Below are 11,044 nucleotides of genomic sequence, written 5' to 3' on the forward strand. Positions count from 1 at the left end.
CTTAAGGGTGACTTTCCAAGCCACTTGGCCCAGTTGTGCTAAGTCTCTTGCCAGAGCTTAATCACTGAACCCAGACTACTACCGTAGGATATGTAACTATTCTTCCCACTTTCTCTTTCTCTTCCTTGTTTATTCTTGCATGCTAAAATGATAGCAGGTACAAATAAATGGCATTTAAAAAGTGAAGCCCAAGCTGAAGCCACCTTTGTTCTGCGCATGTTCCTATGATTCCCTCTAGATTGACATTACCACTGGATATATTTTAGGGCAGAATAGCTCTGTTCTCAGCTCTTTCTTTCTTTCTATTTATTTATTTATTTAATTTTTGGCCAGGTTGGGTCTTTGTTGCTGCACGTGGGCTTTCTTTAGTTGTGGCGAGCGGGGGCTACTCTTAGTTGCGGTGTGCGGGCTTCTCATTGCGGTGGCTTCTCTTGTTACAGAGCATGGGCTCTAGGTGCATGGGCTTCAGTAGTTGCAGCACACAGCCTCAGTAGCTGTGGCATGCGGGCTCAGTTGCTCCTCAGCATGTGGGATCTTCCCAGACCAGGGCTCGAACCTGTGTCCCCTGCCTTGGCAGGATTCTCAACCACTGTGCCACCAGGGAAGCCCCTCAGTTCTTTCTTGAAAGAGTATTCTTGCTCTAAGAAAGCAGTTTGAATAAAAGAACAGGAAAAACATCTAGCTGAATAGTTAAGGAAAGTAGTAGAATTCACTGTGCCTTATTAAATTCAGTAACCTCTTCATCCTTGTGCCACTTGTCATCTTTGTAGCATTTGATAAAAGTGAACATATTTTAAAATGCTTTCTTTTATTCAGAGTGTGACCTGATTTTCTCTCTTCATTCTGACTCTTGCTAGCTCTGCCTTGTTAATCTAATTGTTGACCAATTTCAGAATTTTGGGTTTCTCGCATTTTACTCAATGTGCTGTCTCATTGCAGTCTCAGGCTTCAATTTAATCATTTCTTCCTGGATGTCTCACAGATCTGAATCTCAGTAATTAATATAATAATAAAAGTTAGGACTTCCCTGGTAGTGCAGTGGTTGAGAATCCACCTGCCAATGCAGGGGACAGGGGTTCGAGCCCTGGTCCGGGAGGATCCCATGTGCCACGGAGCAACTAAGCCCGTGCACCACAACTACTGAGCCTGCGCTCTAGAGCCCGTGAGCCACAACTACTGAAGCCCACACACCTAGAGCCCGTGCTCCACAACAAGAGAAGCCACCGCAATGAGAAGCCCGTGCACCACAATGAAGAGTAGCCCCCACTCGCCGCAACTAGAGAAAGCCCGCGTGCAGCAACAGACCCAACGCAGCCAAAAATAAATAAATTAAAAATAATAATAATAAAAAGCATTTATTAAGGCAATTTAATATGTACCAAGCACATATACATTATCTCATGTAATCTTCAAGGTACCTTTATGCTTTAGATAACTGAGTTTATTGATGGAGAAACAGAAGGTTAGAGGGTTAAGGAACTTGCCCAACATTATGCAGCTAGGAAATGGTAGAACTGGCATTTGAGTTCTGATCTGACTCCAAAGCTCTTGCAAGGATTTTATTTTCAAGTGCTGACAACTCATTTTATCTCAGATGTCAAAATTGACCTCAGATCTTTATTAGTAGTAACGGTAGTAATTAAAGCTGCCAATTTTAGTGGCTTACTATGTGCCAGGCACTATGCTTAAATATATTTAACTTGTATCATTTCATCTAATTCTCAAAATAATCTTTTGAGGTTGTATTATGTTAATTTTATAGATGAAAAACTGATTCTCATAGGTTTTAAATATCTTCCCCATACTGGTAAGTGGTAGTGCCAGAATTTGAACTCAGGGCTAACTGGCTCACGCTCAACCATTATGCAGCATTGCCTCTTGAACCTCCTCCTCCTCTTTATTGCAGCAAAATCACCATCCTCTCAGTTTCCAAATAGGAAGGCCCTCTAACTTAAGGCAGCTTGATGAGATTCCTGCCACTAGATTCTGATGAATCTGTTTTGAAATCTTTTTCTGAGGTTCTTGAGTTCATCTTGTTAAACATTTAACCTTATTTATTAACTGCAATTTTCTGTTTTCCTGGTGTTTATTCTATCATATGTATGAATATATTGTTCATTCATTCGGCGACTTTTGGAGTGCCTGGCATTCTGGGGTTAGTGTGAGTATACAGATATGCTTTCCAAAAAGTTACAGACCACTGGAAAATCACAAACGTTAAACCGTGTGGTACAGTCTGAAAGAACAGTATAATCTAGAGCTGTGCTCCTCCCTCCTTCAAGGCCCAGCTTCTGTATTTTCACCATACCAGCCTTACTTGCTGAGTTTCTGTTTTTCTCCTTTACTCTCTCACACTGTCACACTCATAACAGTTCTGACACCAAATGTGTTTTCCTACACCAAGCAAGTCTCTGTGACATCAGGTGGGTGTCTATAATTTAACTGAATTCTGACACTATCTGGAAACAGCGTCAGATCCCACAGGTTAAGGGCTCAGCCCCACAAGACTGCCACCTACTTCAGATGTCTATTGCAAGTAGCAAGTCCCCAGGTTACTCACAACATCTGTCTGACTTGGCTACCAATTGGAGTTCCCATGACCCCCCCCACCCCACCCCCCCGTCCCGGATTCAGTTATTTGCTAGAACAGGTCATAGAACTCAGGGAAACATGTCTACCAGTTTATTATGTAATAAAGGATATGATAAAGGATACAGGTGAGCAGCCAGACAAAGAGATACACAGGGTGAAGTCTGGAATAGTCCCAGGCACGGGAGCTTCTATCCCTGCGGAGTTGGGGTGTGCCACTCTCTTGGCACATAGACATGTTCACCAGCCCAGAGGCTCTCTGAACCCTGTACTTTTGGAATTTTTATGGAGGTTTCATCACGTAGGCATGATTGATGATTAATCCATTTCCAGGCCCTCTCTCCTCTCTGGAAAATGGGGGTAGGGCTGAAAATCTCAAGCTTCTAATCATGGCTTGGTCTTTCTGGTGACTCACCCCCATCCAGGAGCCCACCAAGAGTCACCTCATTAGAAGAGACACTGCTGTCACCCAGTAAATTCTAAGGGGTTAGGAATTCTGTGTCAGGAATCACTGTCAAAGACCAAATATTAGAACAACAGATTATCCTAGTGCTCATATCACTTAAAAAATTACAAGGGGTTCAGGAGCTCTGCATCAGGAGCTAGGATCCAAGATTAAATGTTAGAACAAAAAATTCTAGCACCCCTGTGTACAAGGGTTTTAAAGCTGTGTGTCAGGAACTGGGGCAAAGACCAATATATATACTTATTTCACACTTGTAGTTTTCTGAACTTGCCTTGGGCGCTCTCAGTTTCAAGGCTGTGCTCATACTAGTCCTTATGCCTGAAATTTCCTTTCATCCTTGTCATCTTTAAAGAGCAGCTTAAATTCAGCTTCTTTAAAAAGAGAAGTTACCGGGCTTCCCTGGTGGCGCAGTGGTTGAGAGTCCACCTGCTGATGCAGGGGACACAGGTTCGTGCCCCGGTCCGGGAAGATCCCACATACTGGGCCCGTAAGCCATGGCCGCTGAGCCTGCGCGTCCGGAGCCTGTGCTCCGCAACGGGAGAGGCCACAACAGTGAGAGGCCCGCATACCACAAAAAAAAAAAAAAAAGTTACCACAGTAAGAATTCCTCCCCTTTATAATTGCATATAGCACTTTTTTATACCAGAATTAAAGTCATTTATGAATACGTTTATCTCTCACTAGGTGGTGACCCTTGGGAGATATGGACTGCATCTCTGATTTTTTTCACTTTTTATTTTGAAACAATTATAGACTCATGAGAAGTCACAAAAAGAGTACAAAGAGTTCTGTATGTGCTTCACCCAGCTTCCACTCAGAAGTGACATCTTATGTAACCATAGTACAGTATCAAAACCAGAAAGTCAACAGTACTGTCAGTCTACAGACCTCATTCAGTTTTCACCGTGCATCTTTGATTTTTAAAATAACAAAGTAATGCTGTAGAAAATGAAAATTATGGAAAAGCACAAGAAGAAAAATCATAATACCACTATCAGGTTATAACTACTGTTAACACATTGTGAGATTTTTTTGTGTACCTCTCACTAAACAGCTGTTTTTATTTGTTTGCTTTTATAAGATGGGATTATGTAATACCTATTTTATAACCTTTTTTTGTGTGTGTGTGGTATGCGGGCCTCTCACTGTTGTGGCCTCTCCTGTCGCGGAGCACAGGCTCCGGACGCACAGGCCCAGTGGCCACGGCTCACGGGCCCAGCCGCTCCGCGGCATGTGGGATCCTCCCAGACCGGGGCACGAACCCGTCTCCCCTGCACCGGCAGGTGGACTCCCAACCACTGCGCCACCAGGGAAGCCCCCTATTTTATAACCTTTAAAAATCTGTACTCTTAAATGGATCTAGAAACTCAATCTTAAAGAGAATTGATGTAAGGTAAAAATCCTGAGAGTGTATACACTGTTTTCCTGATATCCTCAGAAGGGATGGGATCACCAAAGAAGGTAGCTCAGTGCAGCTGGGGCTCAGCCCCTGAGGAGGGAGGAGGAAGTATGCTCAGAGGCAGCTACTCTAAAGAAAAGGGCAGGGCTGTCTGCAGGGCTGTGACTGAGAGGTGACACCTGCTGGATAGTCCGGTTGAAATTATATAGCGTGAATTCAGGAAATCAGAGTAAGTTTTTGGAAACAGGAAAAGGTTGATGGGAAAACAGAATAATAGTTCATCAGAAGAGTGAGTCTTTATCTTATTTTCTGTCTCTAGGAGAGAAGCCTTTCCTTTGTGAAGCCCAAGGATGTGGCCGTTCCTTTGCTGAGTATTCTAGTCTTCGAAAACATTTGGTCGTTCACTCAGGTACTAGAACCTGTGCCATTCATAGATTTCAGGGAAGATGGAGAGCCAAAAGGGTAAAAGGTTAGGGTAGTGGTATAAAGAGATCTAAAGAGAAACAAACTGTTCACCATAAAGTTTCCTCCCTATCCTGACAGAACCAGAAATCAAGGCCCTTGATGCTTGCATTCAAAGGGTCATATAATCAAGGAGAAAATATCTAATTATTATTATTTTCAGCTGAGCCATTGAACTGCATTCTAATTGAGACCTTTTTCTGAGGGAATCAACAAATTTATTTGGCACTACACTGGGTACTTTATAAGTTACATCAGATATGGTCCATGGAGTTATTCAGAGCAGACTTGCCAAGGCAGAAGTGAACTCGAAGTGGAGAGAGATTCTAAAATGGAATCTGGTAATTGTTCAAATGGCTAGCCATGGGGAGCAAAGGGAAGCCAGAATGGGAGGAGTGGGGAGAAGGAACTAGAAGTTATTTATCATGAAGACAGCAAAACCGTTCAGTGGGAGCAAAGGAGTTGGAGAGGTATAATCAGTCAGGGATGTGAATTTCAGAGCTGAGATCCTAGAGGTAGAGCAGTTTTTTAATATGATGACAGATTCTAAGCAGAGATAGCAAACTGATAGCCTGTGGATTAGATGTGGACTTCCAGATGTGTTTTGCTTGGTTTGTAGAGTGTTTTCATTTTACTGTTCTTTATTTTATTACGTAAAATTTTGTCAAACATACATAAAAGTAGAGAAAAATACTTTTTTACATAACAATAATGCTGTTATCATATCTATCAAAATTAACAATAACTCCTTGGTTTTATCTGAGATTCACTCCATGTTTAATTTTTTTCCAATTGTCTCAAAAATGTCTTTTAAAGTGCCTTTGTTTAAATCAGGATCCAACAAGGTCCACTCGTTGCACTTGGCTAGTAAGTCTTCTGGAATCTAGATCTATCTGTACTTTTTGTTTTTCATGCTATAGACTTATTGCACAACAGAGTCAGTTGGTCCTGTAGCTCATCCCACGTTCTGAATTTGTTGGTTTGCCTCCTTTTCTGTCATTTAACTTGTTCCCCTATATTTCCTAAAAGCTTCAAAGGCTCGAAGATTTTGGCAAGGTTATGTTATAGGTGGTTGTGTTTCATTTTGCATCACATCAGGAGGCATACTGAGCCTAGTTGTCAAAATTGATCAATTGGTTCAGGTGGTAACACCCTGATCCCCACATTGTAATGTTCCCTAGCAGCCTTATGGTTTCATCTCTGAATGATGCCTGAATTCGTTATTTCAGCAGGGTTGTAAAATGTTATTTTTCTAATTCTATTATTCATTCACATTTGTTAGCCAGAATTCTTCTGTATAATGGGTCTCTATCAACTAGGGCTATTTGGTAATTTGTACACAAAAGGCAGGATAAATGTGTAATTCTTTTAACTGTGAGTTTTCAGAATAAGAAATTGGTACTCTGGTTACTTCTAGTAGTGTCATTTTCACTGCTTTTTTTTTCTCTCTCTCATTAATATTATCTTGAATTCATGTGTTTCTACATATTCACTGTATTTCAATCCATTATAGTTATTTTTTAACAGCTTTTGGACCTATTAATGCACATACCTTAAAGTTCATCCATTGTAAGTATACACATCAGTGATTTTTAGAAAATATATAGGATTGTACAATCACCACCACAATCCAGTTTTAGAACACTTGCATCACACCAAAAGTTCCTTTGTGCCCCTTTGCTGTCAGTTCCTGCTCCCACCCCCAGATCCAGGCAGTCATTGACCAGCTTTCTGGCTCTCTATATTCTGCCTCTTCTGGAAATTTTCTGGTCATTTCACTTAGTTTTGCGATCTACTAGTCCCCTGTAGGCATAAGGGTTTTCTTTGTTTTTGTTCTTTGGCATAAGTTTTTGACCCCGCTCTAAGTGTGGTTGTCTGGGTAGGTGGGATAGAAGTTGAGGGTTTCAGACTTGAGGACCTAAGGGATAGTTCAGATCATTGTGTAGAAGAACCACCAGTGTGAACATTGAAGACTGGGAGTTATGGCAGGACACGGGATAAAGGTATATTATGAATCCAGGGTTGGAATCCTTGAGGCTAGTGCATGTCCTTGAGGTCCATGGAAGACTGTATCTGAAAAGGGAAGTAAATATTCTGTGTCTACCATGATCTTATACCAGAGAAGTTGTTTTGTGGAAGCAGCAGTACAGTGGGTCTGGAGAGTACTGGAGGCTGGGAGCAGTGAGTGTGCTAAGCCCTCCTGGTGTACTTTCCAGCCTTCCCCTGTGTACTGAAGGTTGAGAGGCTGGGGGAAGGTGCGGCATGGGAGAAGGAGTAGCCTCTTAATGTTTAGTTTAACATCCTCTGGGCTTCTCCATCTAGGGCTTGAGTCTATTCTCTTGCTGTCAGAAATGTACCCTGTCTTTTTGGCTCCCCTGTCTTAACCGGGTCTGTGTTTCAGGAGAGAAGCCACATCAGTGTCAAGTCTGTGGGAAGACCTTCTCTCAGAGTGGGAGCAGGAATGTGCACATGAGAAAGCATCACTTGCAGATGGGAGCAGCTGGGAGTCAAGAGCAGGAACAAACTGGTAAGGAGAAGAGGGTATAGTGGAGGGCTATATTTTGGGGGTTCAAAAAGCCAAATAACTGGCCTGTCTGATGTGGAAATTTTCTGATTCTATTTTGGGTAGAGAGATTGGTCTCATTTGATGGACTAGTGGTTTCCAAATGTAGCTGTACAGTAAAATCGTTTGCAAGCTTTTAAAACATATATTGTGTATTGCTTGTCCACCCCTCCCCCCCCAGCAAAACAAAACAACCTGATAAATGAGATTACTTGGTAGTAAAATCCTGGAGTCTATAATTTTGAAAGTTCCTCTAGTGAGTTTGATGGTAACTGGTGCTGATCCATGAACCATCATTTGAGTGTCACTGTGATGAAGATTTCTGTATGACAAGAGTTTAAGCATTTTTTACTTATCAGTCATGACTCCCTTTTTACCCTAGCTTAAATTTGATAATATGTTTTTATTATTATTCCTTTCCATGTCTTTCCTTAATCAATTATTTTATTCTAAATACTCCTTTCTAAGGATGCACCCATCCCATTTTATATGTTTGTTATCCAGATGCTGATCACAAGCAAGGGTATTTATCCATGAGGCTCAAACTCTTCCCTTCTAGGTTTATTTTTGCTTCCCAAAAGTAAGTGAAATAGAGGAGGTGGCATCCAAGGTACAGGTTAACTTTTAGTTCTGAAAAAAAAGCCAGCTTCTCGTGAAGGAAAATGGGGACCAGGCACAGCCTTGACTGCTGTATGTCTCTCACATCCTATTCTCTGTGCAGCTGAGCCACTAATGGGCAGTAGTTTGCTTGAAGAGGCTTCAGTAACCAGTAAAAACCTGGTGTCTATGAATTCTCAGCCCAGCCTTGGTGGAGAGTCCTTGAACCTACCAAATACCAATTCTATCCTAGGAGTTGATGATGGTAAGACTTTCAACTCTCCTTTATTTGGGGAAAATGGGCTGCAACTAGGGACTAAGGAATGGGGTTTTCTCCAAAATGGAGGTTTTAATTAATTTCATTTCTTGTGAGTAGAAATGGTATGATTGAGTAGCATTTGTGTTGTCTCTGGAGTGGAAAAGTGAATATTTTAAAAAGTTTTTTCATTGAAAAGATAATGTTACAAAAGAATAAAAAGTTTTAAGAAGAAAATTATCCATAATCCTAGCATCCTAGCCCAACTGTTTCTATCTTTCCTATTGCAGTTATGGAAGAACTTAACTTTTAAAATATTTAAACAGAACATAACCAGGTTTTACAGAGGAGAATTAAAGCAATTTCTCCATACCTTCAAAAGCCATATCTTCTGGAGAAAAGAAAGGGCTCTCTAGGAAACAGTTGCTCCTCTCTGGTATAGAAATTTCACCCAAGTTACACAGGCCAGGCCCTCTTCTCTGAAAAACTTAACAGGTGAGGTCAGCATGCATTTATTCAGTGCCTAATGTGTACCTGGCACCATGGGAAAGAAAAGTAGAAGACAGGGACCTTAAAATCTAGTTCAGAAGTCAAAACTTACTTATGGGAAACAACATTGAGTGAGTAGAAGATAGTGTATAAGCAAACGTTAAGTTATGTGGTATCCTGGAAGAGCAATATAAGCTAGAAAGCCCCTAGAAGGTACCCTTAATTTATTTGAGAGCTAAGTGGTTTATGTGTAAGCAATTTCCAGAAGATTTTCGTGGTGATTCTGCTGATGAACATTTAATAAGTCTGAGATCCTTTGTTTTCGTTACTCATATCCCAGTCAGTCAGTTTTGGGTATAAAGACCATGTTTGTGTAACTTATATATGGAGCCTACAAGGCCCAGAGTGTGCTTCCACAATAAGCCTCTTCTGTTTCATAAATGATACTAAGGAGGAAAGTCTCAAGGGAGGAAGAGACAGTGAGAAGGAACTTTGGAGCCAGGTTTAAGCTCTTGACTAGCACGTATTGCACTATTTCCATCACTGGTGACTGCTTTAAGCGTTGGCTCTGGTTCCCTGATTCATAAGCAATTTTTAATCCAGTTAATAGTGCTAAAGCCATATTACTCTAAATTGGCATACTGAAAAATGGTCAGCTGTTATATCAAGATTTCTTGCCTTTTTTTCCCATCCCCCTTTTGTAATACTTTGCAAATTCACTGATAGTGATTATCAGGCAGGAATTAATTTGGAAGAAACACAGGAATGTGGGATTCAGTTTTTCAGGGAACAGTTTTAAGTGTTCTTAATGAGAGACTTGATAATGAAGGTAGGTAGGTAGATCTGTGGATTCACTTTGCATTGAAACATTTTTCTGCTGTTTCAGAGGTGCTTGCTGAAGGATCCCCACGTCCTCTGTCTTCAGTGCCTGATGTGACGCATCATTTGGTGACCATGCAGTCAGGGAGGCAGTCATATGAGGTGTCTGTCTTAACTGCCGTAAATCCACAGGAGGTAAAACTGTCTCTTGCCCTTACTTTGTTTCTGTGGAGATTAATGTGGAGAATGATTGGGAATCTATTTCCGAGGATCTGAAAAAATTCTCCAATTCCCCTTTCCTGGAGACTTAGATTAGAATATCTTACCTTAAGCTAAGCATGAGTCCAGGTTTGAAAGGAACCTGAGTATTAGGGTCTGCTGAATTGGGAGATTGGTCATTCACAGCTGGGACTCTGAGCTCTAGTTTCCTTGATACACATGCCCTAATTAATGAGATCCGCTCCTCCTGTTCTTGCCTCACTTGCGATGAAGATGCTTTTATTTTATAAAGAAAATAACATCCTGGGACAAAGTAGTCCTTGAGCAAAAAAGATAGTGACAAAATCATTAGAAATACTTATCATTCATTTTGCTAGGGCCAGTTGTCTCGGAGATACCAGGCTGAACCAACTGGGCATATGGGAATGTGTCCACTTGGCTTGTTGAGTGAGAACCATCATCTAAATCAAAGGGGGCTTTTAGATTGATTCTAAGCACCCCTTACTCTGTTTTTTTGGCTCTGACCCGGAAAACAGAATGAAAACCAGTTGGGCTTCTAGAATCTTAGGATATTTTATTGGCCTTATGTCGTGGAGGTAGATTACTTCCTCATGAGCTTGTTTCATATGCATAAGCTTTTGCCAAAACCTGTATATTCTGGCTTTGGTGTTATAGTATCTTTCACTTTTCCTTTCATTATAGCCTGTAGACCACAGTCCGCTGTTACAGCATTCAAATGACTCTGCCTCCTATATTGAATGGTCTCAATTTTTCTGTAATATTTCTGAGGATATCCAGGATCAGAAGGCTCTGGGCATGCATGCTAATGTTTCTTCCAGGACCTTTCCTTGTATTCATCATTGCGACCCATTGTCTCAGTCTTGCTTATGTTATATTGAAAGTTTTTGCTATTTGGTATTTGGTTCTTTCCTAAGTCACCTTCTCCTGGTAACTGCTTTGGAACATGTCTCACCTGTGGAGTCTTCCTTTATTTGTTCCCCTCTTCGTTTATCTATTTAAAATGTTTTATTATGGAAGTTTTCAAAGAGTATAAATACTGAGAACGAGAATAGTATAGTGAATCCATGTACTTGTCACCCATCTTCAACAATTAACTCTCTACTGTTCTTATCACTTCCTTCCTACTGTTTGCTGTTGGTGTTTTATTTGTACTGCGGTATTTGT

At 41.0% G+C, this 11,044-nt stretch overlaps 1 protein-coding gene across 7 annotated transcripts in view; it reads left to right on the forward strand.

The window, feature by feature from the left end:
• Positions 1-11,044, forward strand: part of ZNF410 (zinc finger protein 410) — a 40,635-nt gene that overhangs the window by 25,125 nt on the left and 4,466 nt on the right. For 3 of the 7 annotated variants that reach the window (XM_027119958.1, XM_027119960.1, XM_027119959.1), the window contains exons 8-11: positions 4,774-4,863; positions 7,318-7,443; positions 8,201-8,341; positions 9,708-9,835. In XM_027119958.1, the coding sequence (XP_026975759.1) occupies positions 4,774-4,863; positions 7,318-7,443; positions 8,201-8,341; positions 9,708-9,835 (485 nt within the window). Of the gene's footprint in view, positions 1-4,773; positions 4,864-7,317; positions 7,444-7,983; positions 8,121-8,200; positions 8,342-8,622; positions 8,739-9,707; positions 9,836-11,044 lie in introns of those variants that run through there. The other 4 variants (XM_027119963.1, XM_027119962.1, XM_027119961.1 and 1 more) reach the window with 4 other exon arrangements.

This window comes from Aethalodelphis obliquidens, unplaced genomic scaffold, assembly GCF_003676395.1.
Source record: "Aethalodelphis obliquidens isolate GAN/ISIS:26980383/991018 unplaced genomic scaffold, ASM367639v1 scaffold21, whole genome shotgun sequence".
NCBI lineage: Eukaryota > Metazoa > Chordata > Mammalia > Artiodactyla > Delphinidae > Aethalodelphis > Aethalodelphis obliquidens.